Consider the following 14,005-nt stretch of genomic DNA (forward strand, 5'->3'; position numbering starts at 1 on the left):
TGTAGCTTTTTTTCTGCAGGATAAAGAAATCTAAAACTGGAGGGCCATAGATTTAAAATGAGACTTCATGGGGATAAGAAGTGATTTACTAAGGAAGTAAGGGACACTTTTTTTTCAGCATCGATAGTCGGTACAGTAAACTCCCCAGTATCCAGCACATATGGGGATTGCAAATGCCGGATGTGCAAGTTTTCCAGTCGACTCTGACAAAGCCTAACTAATACACCTGCATTAAGAATAAACAGTTTAAAAGACAAAAGACAGTGCAAAATGTAAAACAATTTTGGTGGGGGGGGGGGGGGGGTAGGGAAAAAAATCACTTGTCCTGAATTATATTGAGTTCACTTTAATCAGGTAATTCCTATAACTTAGAAAAATTAAATTTGAGCCCTGGTCGCAGTTGCTGTAACAGTATTGTGCTAACCAAGTCACTGTCAAAATTAACCTCCCTCCTCCCCCAAGTTTACAGATAGAGCCTTACAAATACAGTACTTAATAATACTAATAAGGATTCTTACTAGAATGGGATAGGGAGACACATTGGGAAAGTTGCAGCATCGACCAGCTCTTCATCCTGGACACCACCATTTTATTCAAACACAACTTTATTGAAACTTTATTCAAACAGCTGCTACAGCCAGGGCACAACCGGGGTGCTTGATTATATCCGCCATTGATTATATCCGCCATTGAATATATCCGCCATTCAATATATCCGCCATTCAATATATCCGCCATTCAATATATCCGCCATTGAATATATCCGCCATTGAATATATCCGCCATTCAATATATCCGCCATTGAATATATCCGCCATTCAATATATCCGCCATTCAATATATCCGCCATTCAATATATCCGCCATTCAATATATCCGCCATTCAATATATCCGCCATTCAATATATCCTGTGTGGTATTGGAGCTGCTCCGTCCAGACTGCAAGAAAGTGCAGACGGTTATAAACACAGCTCAGGCTATCACACACGACCATCCCCAGACAAACTCCAGAGTCTCCATCTAACTTCTCGTTGCCTTAGCAAAGCAGCTGATGTAAGAGACTCGTCCCATCCTGGCCCCACACTCCTCTTTCCCCTCCCATGGGGGAGAAGAGTTTGATATTGTGTACCTCCACATTCAAGGACAGATTCTTACTTGCTGTTATCAAACTGGTGAATGAACATTATAATTAGTAACATTAAGTTGCCTTTGCTTTGTGTTTGTTCTCTCTCTCTCTCTCTCTCTCTCTCTCTCTCTCTCTCTCTCGCTCTCATTCTGCACTTATGATGTCTACTGCTTTGCTTCCAAACAAACGTTATCACTGCAACTTGGTAAATTTATCTACAATATTAATATGAAGTGAACTGAACAGAATTGCTGGGTTACAGTTAAACTTTGATCTGTACACTTGTAGTTTGGGGTATTAATAGAAAAATACCAAAAATAGTTTCTAATGTGCTTTATAGTATTGTAGTACATTTTCCATTTAACTTATTTAAATGGAAAGATTTTAATTCACCTACTTTGACTCAAATTATGTCATGTTTAAGTTTGGAGTCGTATATTTGATACCTCTGTTAAATTTGAAGAGACTTTGCAACCTTGTATAAATTACTTCCCTTCCGGACTATATTTTATTTTCTCGTTGTTGGTGAAGACCAGATAATCAATTTTCATTAATAAATTCTCAGGATCGTCTGCCCAATCTTTTAGAATAGGTGTGGTTTTGTATAATAATTTTATTCTTTATTTTTGAAGGTTTCAGTTTGAGGAGATGAGAGCATATTTGTTAATTGCAGTGTTTGATTCTCCTCATGCATTAGTTACCTATAATATGATTAATAAAAAGATTGGGAAAAAAAGAGGGTACATTTTCCACTGAACGGTGAGTTTAGAGGGAATGAGGGAACCAGAATTACGGTGAGTTGTGATGGAGTGTACAAAGTGTCACCTGGTTGGCCAGATCTCGAACTGACTGGATTTCCCAATAATCAGACAGGAGGCACACTTGAGATGGTAGAACTTGGAATTTGAAGTTTAAAAAAAATCTGTGTGAATTTTGGTGGCTGGAAAATCCATTTCAATGAATGTGGGATGGTGAGGCTCTGAACTTTATCCTCTCTTTTTCTGCATTCCCCTCCAAAAGGTGAAAACAATGGTGCAAACGTCTTCTGTTTCTCAGGGTATACCAAAGTGAAGTATTGACAGGGTTATACTGTCACCATGTTTATGCAACAAGCTGCAAGAGGAAGTGGTGGAAGCATGGACAATTGTAACACTCAAAGGATATTTAGACTGCTACCTGAATAGAAAGGTTTATGGGGAGATGAGATTAGCTCGGACGCCCTGTTTCCGTGCAGTAGAACTCTGACTCTAAAGGGCACATTTGAAAATGGTTGAAATAGGAAACAAAAACACAAATTGCTGGAAGCACTCAGCAGGACATGAAGCACCTGTGGCGAGAGGATCAGAGTTAACATTTCGAGACAAATACCATTTGTCAGAATAGGGAAAGAGAAAATTATGTAAAGTTGCAGAGAAGATGGTAGGGGAAAGGTAGATAGGATGGTGGAAATATGTGTGATAGGGTGAGATCACATCGCATGGTAGATAGTGTTTCCACTTTGTTTTGTGTGTTGGTTTCATGGATTTTTTATATTCGGCCTTTTCTGTTGCAGACCTGCAGCCTGTCACTTACTGTGAGCCAGCCTTCTGGTGCTCGATAGCTTACTACGAACTGAACCAGCGAGTGGGTGAGACATTTCATGCTTCCCAGCCCTCTCTCACTGTGGACGGCTTCACTGATCCATCTAACTCTGAGCGTTTCTGTTTGGGACTGCTCTCGAATGTGAACAGGAATGCGGCAGTGGAGCTGACGAGAAGGCACATTGGTAATGCACCTTGTTGGTTGTTGAAACTCTCATTCCTGATGGTACTAGTTTATCCCAATGCTTTCTTGGCCAATCTCCATCTCCCCCAACCCCCCAAAACTCCTGAACTTGCTCATTCCAAATTTCTGATGGCTCAATCTCGACTTGTATAATGTCCTCATTGCACTGCATGAAGGATCTCAACATTAATATTCTTCATCTTATGTCCTTACTCCTGATCACTTTAACCTCCTCCAATCCTAAACATTTCCTTGCTCCCACCCCTTGCTTTCTTAATCATCCCTAATTTTCATTGATTTGTTATTGTCAGTCATGTTTTCGGCTGCCAAGCCCCTCAACAAGCCACCTCTCTAACCCTTGCAAACAAAACTTGAAAGCAGCTCACTGATAGATCTGAAGTGGGAGGGACTTGGGGTCAGGCAGTGGGGCAGCAATGGTTAGTTAACGTTGACGAACCATTTCTCTTTGAGGATGTTGTCAGGCCCTCCGACTCCCTCCAGCTATTCATTGTTTGTTCCAAGATTTCAGAATCTGCCATTCTTGTATTTTCCACTGATCAATGCATTCTTATCTCTGAGACACTGCTACATTAACAGATTTATAAACACAAATTCACATTAGTTGGTTAATTCTTGAGTACCCTCTGAAGCAAACCTCTCCACTGATCAGATTGTTAGCAACATTTCACTATGTCCCACGACAATGTTAAACAGCAACTAAAGGTGGACAATGGATGTCAGCCTTGCCAGCAATCCCCACATCCATAGAATGAATGACAAAATAAATTTGCTGTATTTTTGGAGTTCTGGTCAAGTGTTTCCCCTTCAGTAGCCAAGATTAGAATGACTAAATGCAAGACATGTCCATCTGACTGCAACATTATTGATTGTTGAATCATTTGGATAAACTGATTCATCGCCCTCTCCAATTTACAAGAAAAAAAACTGGATTAAATATTTATTAGTATTTGACAGTCAATTTCCTGATGTCTGTTTAAACATGTACTAGTGCAGTTTGGAGATAACCTATTTGAGCAGAAATAGACCATTCAGACCATTATGAGCTGATCCATTCCCCCCCTCGGCCCCACTGCCCAGCCTTCTCCCCATAACCTGTGATGCCCTGGCTAATCAAGATCTTATCAATCTCTCCCTTAAATACACCCAATGACCCGGCCTCCTGTGGCAACAAAGTCCACAGATTTACGACCCTCTCGCTGAAGAAATCACTACGTATTTCTGTTCCAAGCGATCACCTTTCAATCCAAAAGTTGTCCCCTCTTGTCCTAGACTCTCCCAATACATCTACTCTCTCCATGTCTTTCAACATTGGAAACATTTCCATGAGGCCATTCTCCAAAATTCGAACAAATACAGGCCCAGAGCTGTCAAACGTTCATCATGTGGTAGGAGGTAACTAAAGATGCAAGGTTGTTTTCTTAATCATGTGATGTGGACATAACTGATGTAGCCAGCGTTTATTGATCATCCTTGTTTACCTTTTGATCTGTGCATGTTTTTCCTCAAGGGAATAATATACCAGTTGGGTGTTCACAACAGCCCGGATGTTGTGTGGTTAAAATGGCTGATTCCAGTTAAATGTAATTGGAAACTGCTTCTAGTACTGTTGTGGGAGTTGAACTTGTGTGCCCAACAATTATACCTGGCCTCTGAATTACTGGCACCATTTCACTCTTGTTCCTGCTTTGCTAAGGTACATTGAGTTCACGGGGCAGCACGGTTAGTGTAGCAGTTAGCGCAACGCTGTTACAGAGCCATTGATCGGGACTAGGATTCAAATCCGGCTGTCTGTAAGGAGTTTGTTTGCTCTCCCCATGTCTGCGTGCATTTCTTCTAGGTGCTCCGGTTTCCTCCCACCGTTCAGAAAAAAGTTGGCGTTACTTCCCCGACTTGTGGCCTATGTGACTTGCGTCCATCTGCACATACAACTGAATTTTTTAAAAAGAATATGTAAAAAGTATATAAAATTTACGTGGTTTATATGGTATTTGACAAACTATAACAGGAATATGGGGCATGTAAGAGACGAAATGTGCATATTTTGTTAGTCGGCGTCTTTGGATCCACAGGCTGTGTGCCTGCGGGGTGGGTTTACGTATTGGAGCTCATTTGGCGCATGCGTGAGTTAGGGACACAAATTCAATATTGTCGGCACTTAACTCTTGCATATGAGCCAACCGAACTCCAACACGCTGCACATGTACCAACTGAAGACTTGCGCATGCGCACAGGAATCAAGATGGCCACACCCCGCCTATTGGATCCTGGGACGCCGACTAACAACGTACTCACACGTATTTTAGCCCTTACGTGCTCTGCATCCGTGTTATAGTTTGTCAAATACAACATATGATTTAGATGTTTGCTTTAAGACTTCAATGCTTCATGTGCACAGGCAAAATTCTGACTTCCGTCCATTTTGAGATACGACCGACCCTTCGGTCCCAATTATGGTTGTAAGTCGGGTAGCGCCTGTAATTTAAATTTAATAAACTTCCTCACTGAATGTACTTTTACCAGAGATGACACAATTCATCATTTGTGAGAATTTTAGATCCTAGTTTTATACCTTCAGTTGAAGGAATTAGAGCTGGCATTTAATATACTGTATATCATCCTACTTTACTGGTCTTTTTTGTCAGTGTTATTTTCACAAGACAGTTTTGCATGATTATACAATGTGCAGGTATTAGCACTGAGTTATACAATTATTAAAACAGCAGGTATGGATGACGGTCAATGTTTCTGCGAGACTGTCAGTAGCATGGACGTGCTACTATTGTCCACGTGGTGTAACTCACTACAGCGGAGTCTTGCATTACATCGTGCAGTCTGTGGAGCAGACGACTACTAAGCTCAGGAGAGAGAATGGGTCTGTTTCAAATGTGCATCTAGCTCACATTAAAGGCCAGTTTTAAGATCTTGGTTTGCTACACTAAGTTTCCTCCAGTCGCTGATGTTGTGTCTGTGAGAATATCTTCCAAGGAGGAGATATCAAGATTTTGAGTTTAATTTGACATTTGCAGACGAGTTTTGCATGTCTCATTCAAATTTTTCGTCCTTATCAACCTTTTGCTGTTGCATTTTCAATTTGTGAAGAGGGTGCTTTGTGTTTTAATTCCTCAAGGATTTTGTAAAAGTTGTGTGCTTTATTTTGTTAGTGATTGTGACTGGTTACAGCCATGTCTCTCCATTCCAGGCAGGGGAGTCAGGCTATACTACATTGGAGGAGAGGTCTTTGCAGAATGTTTGAGTGACAGTGCCATCTTTGTTCAAAGTCCAAACTGCAACCAGCGCTATGGGTGGCACCCTGCAACCGTTTGCAAGATCCCACCAGGTAACTTCAATGGAATGACTTTGTGGGCTATGCTCTGTGTGGGAAAGCTGGGCAGGGATTTGGTGCCTGGAGCTTGCAAGTGGTGGTGGGGAGAAAGGCACTTGTTCTGCATAAATTCTTGCAGTCCGATAACCTGAAAAATCCTTTTTTCTTAGGGAGGTTTGTTGTACCAGGCACTGTGTGCTCTAAGAGCAGGCCTTCTTTGAGAAGGGTGCCATAATTGGAGAAACAACACCTCTTCTTGCATCTGGACACCCTCCAACCAGATGGCATTAATATATTCTCTGGATTCCGTTTAACCTCCCCTCCTTTCTTCCCCCACCCCCAATGCCTGTCCCCCAGCTCTCTCGCTTTTCTTTCACGGAGCCAAAATCAATTCTCAGCTCTCTTATATCCAATTAACACCTTTCGTTGGTCTGGACTCCTCCCTCTGCCAGTCTTCAGTTTTTATTCCGATGCCTTCCTGTTCTTTGCTTATTGAAGAAGGGGTCAGGGCTGATGCATGGGTAATATATCTTTAGCTCCAATGATCGCTGAGAGACCAGCTGAGTTCCTCCAGCATTTCGGGGTGTTCTTACTAGAATCGCAGCGTCTGCAGACTAGACTTTCGTGTTTCACAATTGTGGCACGCCAAGGGAGCTAATCGCTGACTAAAAAGGGCTAATAATTCAAATTCTGAATGTCTCTTTAATATGTGCTGAGATTCACTTCCAAACACCGTGGCCCGCGGTTTCACATATGTGCCACCAAAATGATTCCAAATATTGAATCATTGTTAGAGGGAAGAGGGCAGTTTTTGGTTTAGACATTGAATAACTAGCTCATGTCCTGGGGTTGCAGGTTACATTTCAATTAAGTTCATAAGAAGAATTGTGCACTAATTTAAATAAGACAAGTTTGGAGAAGGTTGTGGGGGAGTTTGAGTTGCATGGATGGAAAATGGCAAATTTTTTTTAGCAGTTGATGTGAAATGGGCTTGTTCAATCCCTTAACAGGATGCAACCTCAAGATCTTCAATAACCAGGAGTTTGCAGCCTTATTGGCACAGTCAGTGAACCAGGGCTTTGAAGCAGTTTACCAGCTGACTCGGATGTGCACGATTCGAATGAGTTTTGTAAAAGGCTGGGGAGCAGAGTATAGGTATGGTTTCCATTCTTCGCTATCAAAACCCATCTCAGCAGATCAGTGCTTTGAGTTCACGTTGGCACCAAGTGCTCCGTGGAGGGAGCAGGTGGGGGCAATCGCCCCCCCAGGATTCTGCCAGCTCCGACCTCGGGGAGGCCAGCTCACTGCTCGGGTGATCACGTGAAGTGCCCCCCCCCCCCCCGGTTGACCCTGCACTTGGGAACTTTAATATGATCAGCAGACACTTTACAGCTTCTGTTGCGTGGATGTGCAGTCGAGTTAGTCACAGCCAGGGCTTGGTGCAGATGGTACCAATTCCACAATCAACTTGCCAGATTCATTAGTGTGAATAAACAAAACGCAAGCAAAATGACATTAAATTTGTGTGGAATATGTCCAAATCAATTCAACAGTGTTAACTACAGATTAAACTTATTAGTGAGCATTTGTAAACTGCCTCTCCCCATCTCTGGAATTCCCTCCACAAATTTGCTTCGTGCCCTACCGTTCTTTGTTCATTACAAATGTACCTTAAAATTTACCATTTTGATTAAGTTTTGGGTCATGTTCCACTATCTCCTTCAAAGACTTGGGTGTAAAATTATGTTTGAATATGTTTCTATGAAGGGACTGACTATTCTAGTCAAGGTGCTATATAAATGTCATAGTCAAACAGCGTGGAAATTGGCCCAACTTGTCCATACCAGCCAAAACGTCCCACCTGCCTACATTTGGCCCACATCCCTCTAAACCCATTCTAGCCATTAATCCACACATCAAAACCATAGTTACACTTCAGGTTAAATCTCTCTCTCTCCTCAGCTTAAACCTATGTTATCTGGTTACTGATACTTTGGGCAGAATACTCTCTGCATTTACATAATCTATTTTTCTAATAATTTTGTGCTCTAAGGAATAAAGCTGCAGTCTGCTCACCCTCTCCCTATAAACTCAGGGGCCTGAGTCCTGGAAATATCCTTGTAACTCTTCTCTGCACCTTCTCCAAATTGGCATCTTTTCTACAGCATGGTGACCAAAACTGAACAACATACTCCAATGGTTTATAACTGTGATATCACTTTCAAGGTATTTATGTACCTGTACTGTTAGATTCCTCTGCTCTACAGCACCTTTGAGATTTCTACCATTCATTGTGAAGGTCCTACCCATGCAAGTCCTCCCAAAATACACATTTCTCTGTATTAAATTCTATCTGCCCACTTGTCCAATTGATCAATGTCCTGCTACAATTTTTGGTGTTAGCTATCTACGGTACCAGATACAATACCAGGGACTAGTGGTTCTCAACCTTTTTCTTTCCATTCACATACCACTTTCAGTAATCCCCATGCCATCAGTGCTCTGTGATTAGTAAGGTGGGATGTGAGCGGGAAGGTTGGGAATCACTGCTCTAGACCCAATTGTTACAGAAATATTTTGCTTGAGAAAAATTGTCATTGGCCCATTTCCTTTGGAGTTAGGAAACCGTGCACATAACGAGTCAGTTAGGTACAGTGGTTTTTAAACTTTCTTTCCTCCCACATACCACCTTAAGAAATCCCTTACTAATCACAGAGCACCTATGGAGAGGAATACTTAAAGTGGAAAGAAAAAAGTTGAGAACCACTTTAGTGTCAATCACAAACTTACTAATCTTAGATACAAGTTTTCATCTAAATCGTTGATATCAATGACAAACAGCCCTGAACCCTCCAGTCTGGAAAAACAACCTTCCACTATCAATCAGAATCAGGATTATTGTCATGAACAAGTCCAGAGATTCGGGAATGCAAACGTATACTATAACCATCTTACAACATTACTATAAAAATTAAAATAAATAGTGCACAAAAAGTAAGGCAGAGTCTTTGGTTCATTGATTATTCAGGAATCTGATGGCAGCGGGGAAGAAGCTGTCCTTGTGCCATTCTTTAGGCTCCTTTAATTTTTCCCCCGATGGTAGCAGAGTGAAGAGGGAATGGCCTGGGTTGGGGTCCTTGAGGATAGAGGCTGCTTTTTTCTTCTTCCCTGAAGACCATTTTCTATCCAGTTCTTGGATCTCATGTGATATAACATTGCAGAACAGCCTTCAGGCTGAATCTTTGAAGATCTTGCTGAAATACGCATGCACACGCTGCTCTCTCTAACCTTGGTCACGTCTTTAAAAAAAGTCAGATTTGTGAGACATGACCCCCCCCCCCCCATATACAAAACCATTATTAAGGAAAGTTGCCTAAAACATTGGCCCAATGAAACAGATGGAAAACTGTGCTTGTGAGAGGGTTGCCAGGATGATCAGTTAGTGTGCAAGATGTTAAGTTTCTCATCATTCTTCAGAATTAATTCAGTCATTGGAGATGAAAGGGAGAGCTTCTGCTAAATTACACTTTGCAATCCTGAATGGCAATATCTGCAAATTAGCTTGGTAATTCAAGATATATATTTTCTTTTGCACATTTGTGTTAAGCAGGCAGGAGGGACAGCAGCAGCTCTGATCTACCTCTGATTAGAAGTTCCACCACCCTCCAGATCCGCCAGATGTTTAAAGACTTTGCTGGTTCTCCCTGCATGCAAGTATCAGCCAAAACTCCAAAGTGTTGGCTCCCGTCCAGCTAGATAATCACAGCCAGATGCTAAACGCACGCAGAAACATACATACAGACGGGGGAAAAAAAAAACCAATGTTGCCCTCAAGCCACTCGTGAACAATTCAACGCTGAGAAGGTGGGAGGAGATTGCGATGGAGTCGGGAACAAGAGAGGATCATTAATTATCAAATAGTAGATAAATACTCCACAGCAGGGAGTGCATTAGTCCTGTGACAACCTTGGGCACTTACTGAAAAGATAACTGACCCAGTTCCATTCTGTCATCCTTTCAAACAAAGCTTTCGGCTGTTGGTAGCATTCTCAGCCCTGCATTGAGCTGTGAATTCAGCTCCCATTTCATGGGATCAGAATCGAGGCTCACACGGACCGTTTCAGTATTTAGCTGAAATATTACATCCATCTGAGAGCGCTAATGGCACCTCAGTCCAAAGGAGTCTGTAGTACTATTTTTGAGAAGAGCCGGGGGAGTTATCCCCAGTGCCTTGCCCAATATTTAATCAATCTAGCAACATTGTTTAAATAGATCAACTGGTCATTATCTCCATTCTGTTTATGCCAGCTGCTCATATGTGGAGCAGCCAGAAAGGATTGCAAAAAGGGCACATTTCATTTAAGTAGGAAATGATGGAAAAACTCAGAACGGGGCCTGACCAAGTGTCTCTAACATGAAACATGCTTCTTTTTCCACCGATGCTCTCTGAACTGCTGAGTGCTTAGAGCAGTCTCTGCTACTTGTGTGTGTGTGTGTTTATAAAAAAAAATCTACATACACAAACCTTAATCTTTCACCTTTCAGGAAACACAGCTGTTGTTTTTCAAATCTAAATGGTTGGAGTTCTCAATGTACATTGTTTTATGCAAATTTAAAATGGGGAGTTGTTCTACAATGTAATGTGAACCTGGCCCAAACACAATTTCACGAAATACAAATGGAAACTGATACAAGTCTGAGGATCTACTCATTTTCTGATCCTGACACAGGCCAGGATCTCGGTAAAAATGAGTATTACTTTTATTAATGTTAATGAAAGTGACAGCTCATCAAATAAGATGCTCTTTAAATCCCATTGGATGTAAGGTGTTTATAACCTGTGTCTGTGTGGGTTTCCTCAAAAACATACTAGAGTGTAGTCAATCGGGTGGCACAGGCTCATGAGCAGAAAGGGCCTGTTACCATGCTGTATGTCTAAATTTAAATATGTACTGTCCTAGAAAAGATATGAGTGCAATTAATAGGGGCAGTCAAATTTTTTAATTAGGAAATGATCGAGAGGGGTATAAGTGGGTTCTCCTCTTGTGTGTGGTTTTATGACCTGCTTTTATTTCCAGACGCCAGACAGTGACCAGCACCCCCTGCTGGATCGAGCTCCATCTGAATGGACCTCTACAGTGGCTGGACAAAGTCCTCACCCAGATGGGATCCCCGACCATCCGGTGTTCAAGCATGTCATAGAGGATTGGTTTCATCTCAGGGAAGACAGTTGCCAAATGATATGGGCCTGGCTGTAGCAGATAATTTATAGAAAAATAACAACAGTTGCTGTATGATGCCCACCAACAGTGGTTTCTTCAGTAATAATATCAGGTACCATCTATGCCACTCACCTGTGATAACTATAAGCACTTTTTGGCATACTTGTTGGAAATGTGTGCAAAGGTAAATGCAAAAAAGGATAACATCCATCGACAAACCTGCTTCCAAGGGAGTGAGAGGCACTCTCATTTTTCTCCTGCTACCAACTGGTAAAGTGTTTTTCTGAGTCTGGTATTTTATACTGTTTGACTTTACCATGTCGTTTTTCCAAACAACTACTATTCATTCTAGTTGAACAGAAAACATGCTCACAAGTTTCTATTCTTCGAATGGCATCGTGACATTTTTGATGGATTTGCCTGGGATAGTTGTGGCAACTTGAACAATTTTCTTTTTCTCAAGTGGGAAAGTCTAGAGCCCTTTCATCATTCTCCACTTCTTTCTTGCAATATGTGGTGGTTTTGAACTCCCAATGGTTTATTCAGCCACATCCCTGTATTAGATCTTGAGCCATTGGGAGGATGAAAGAGTATTCCAGGATGTGGTTTCATCATCTGTATGCAGGGGGGTGTGATTTCTATTGCCAATAATGTTTACCCCCCACTTTTCTGTTTCGACTAGTATAAAGGTGGGTCAACTTGCATGCTAACCCCTGCTTTTTAAACTCTTTTCTAAGGAGAGCTGAAACCGATTACAAGCACTTAATTATTGTAGTTAAGAAAAGTTCTTCTTGAACAATCTGATCTACTTTGGGAATTCATAAGAACGCTAAGAAATGCCATTGTATCTTTTTTCTAGATAAAAGCACTATATAAATCAGAGTTGTTGAAGTGTGAATGTGGCTAAGACGGTACTTGAGACCATTTTAAAATTGTGTTCTTTCTTGCCTGAGGCCCTGTCTCACCCTTACTACACTGTCTACAACACCAGCATCTTGGGCAAGGTACTGAAAGCAGCTGGTATCTGTGGAACTGTACCCTAGTAACCACCATTGTACAAGAAAGGGAGCATCTATTTACCCGGGTTTCTTAACCTGCTGTCGTTGGTGTTATTTTGTGAAGGGGTCCAATTCAAATTTCCAACATAAGCTTTGTTTCTATTGCTGGACACATTGAGACTTTGGCTAAAACATTGCTCTTGGTTTACCCTAAATGGACAAACATTGGTATCAGTGCTACGGTGTTTTCGTTTTTAAACAGACCAATCTCATGGAAGTAAAATTTGCTACAGTTGAATTGAAAAATCAGTTCAGGAATACATGATGTAACATCACACTGATTAACAGGTGCGAGTGCATTAAGATTTTTCCATTATCAGTTGTATCTTATTTGAATGTTCCTGGGGCAATACTTGGACAACAGGACAAACTTATTTTAAATAGAGTGGACATTATCACGTCTTAAATCAAAAAGGCAAGTTAACATTTAAGACAAATATTCTACATCAGAATGAGTTTTTGTAAATTTCCCTTTTTCTTTTCAATGTCTTGTTTTGTAACCTGTGTGCCAGTTGTAACACAAGCTGAAGCTGACATACCTTTCAGACTATAATAACCATTCTTCATTTTGTAACTGCTTCTGCTGTTAACTTGCATCCAAAATTAGCACCATCACAGTTTAACAAGAACTGAAAATGTTCATTCAGATGGCTTCAAACATCCATGTACCGTGGAATCTCAAAGCTTTGTAAATCAGGAAGTACAAGGTAAGCACTTATTGAAATATTTAAACTGTCCATCCATTAAATTTGGGCATATTCAGGGAATTTATAAATTAATGGAAAAAGGTGAGTGCATTGGGCCGATTAAGGCATTTGACTGACCAGATCGCTTGTACTTCTGTTGTATTGCTGGGTTCTGGATCTTTTCACCTAACAGCAATGTATCGATAATGATTATCTAAACTTGGTATAAGTGATAGGTTTGGAAGACTTCACTGGCAAAATTGAAATTGAATGGCTTCAAACTTTGATCTCAGAAATCTAAAAGGAGGGAAAGGTTACAGTTGATGGCAAATTGACTATTTCAATGTAGCCAGAGAGTGCAAAAAAAAATGCTCAGGCTCGAAGTTTAGGCAATTGAAACTGTATTTCATTTACTCTTGAGAAACCATCGTCGCTTCTCAACCAGTGCACTGGGAATGTTAGAGGAAGGTGACCAGAGGTGGGAACATCGAGCAATGTTAGGTGCTTCATATTCATTTTCTTTCTCAGATCTCCAAGTGTCACTGTGTGTCTGAAATACATGAGCAGATGGGAACCATTTTACCCTGTTTTGTGGGGATCAATGTGTGTCAATTCACATGGAAAATGCTAATGTTTGCCCAACTTCAACCCCGAGGATGAACTTGTGTGATTGCTCTATCTCAAAACAACTTCTTGTCATTTTCCACCATCTCTCCTGTACCCCTTTCTTTCCTTCATCTACATGGTGTTCATATTTGCCTTTTTGTGATGTACTCAGTATCGTGTATATTTACCTCAATGTTAGAG

At 41.1% G+C, this 14,005-nt stretch overlaps 1 protein-coding gene across 3 annotated transcripts in view; it reads left to right on the forward strand.

The window, feature by feature from the left end:
* smad3b (SMAD family member 3b) overlaps positions 1-12,334 on the forward strand; it is a 93,485-nt gene extending 81,151 nt beyond the window's left edge. Inside the window, exons 6-9 of one of the 3 annotated variants that reach the window (XM_069910760.1) lie at positions 2,678-2,890; positions 6,110-6,247; positions 7,243-7,387; positions 11,311-12,334. In XM_069910760.1, the coding sequence (XP_069766861.1) occupies positions 2,678-2,890; positions 6,110-6,247; positions 7,243-7,387; positions 11,311-11,434 (620 nt within the window). In that variant the 3' untranslated portion in view covers positions 11,435-12,334. Of the gene's footprint in view, positions 1-2,677; positions 2,891-6,109; positions 6,248-7,242; positions 7,388-9,842; positions 10,195-11,310 lie in introns of those variants that run through there. The other 2 variants (XM_069910761.1, XM_069910762.1) reach the window with 2 other exon arrangements.
* The last annotated feature ends 1,671 nt before the right edge of the window (positions 12,335-14,005 follow it).

Source organism: Narcine bancroftii, chromosome 14, assembly GCF_036971445.1.
Source record: "Narcine bancroftii isolate sNarBan1 chromosome 14, sNarBan1.hap1, whole genome shotgun sequence".
NCBI lineage: Eukaryota > Metazoa > Chordata > Chondrichthyes > Torpediniformes > Narcinidae > Narcine > Narcine bancroftii.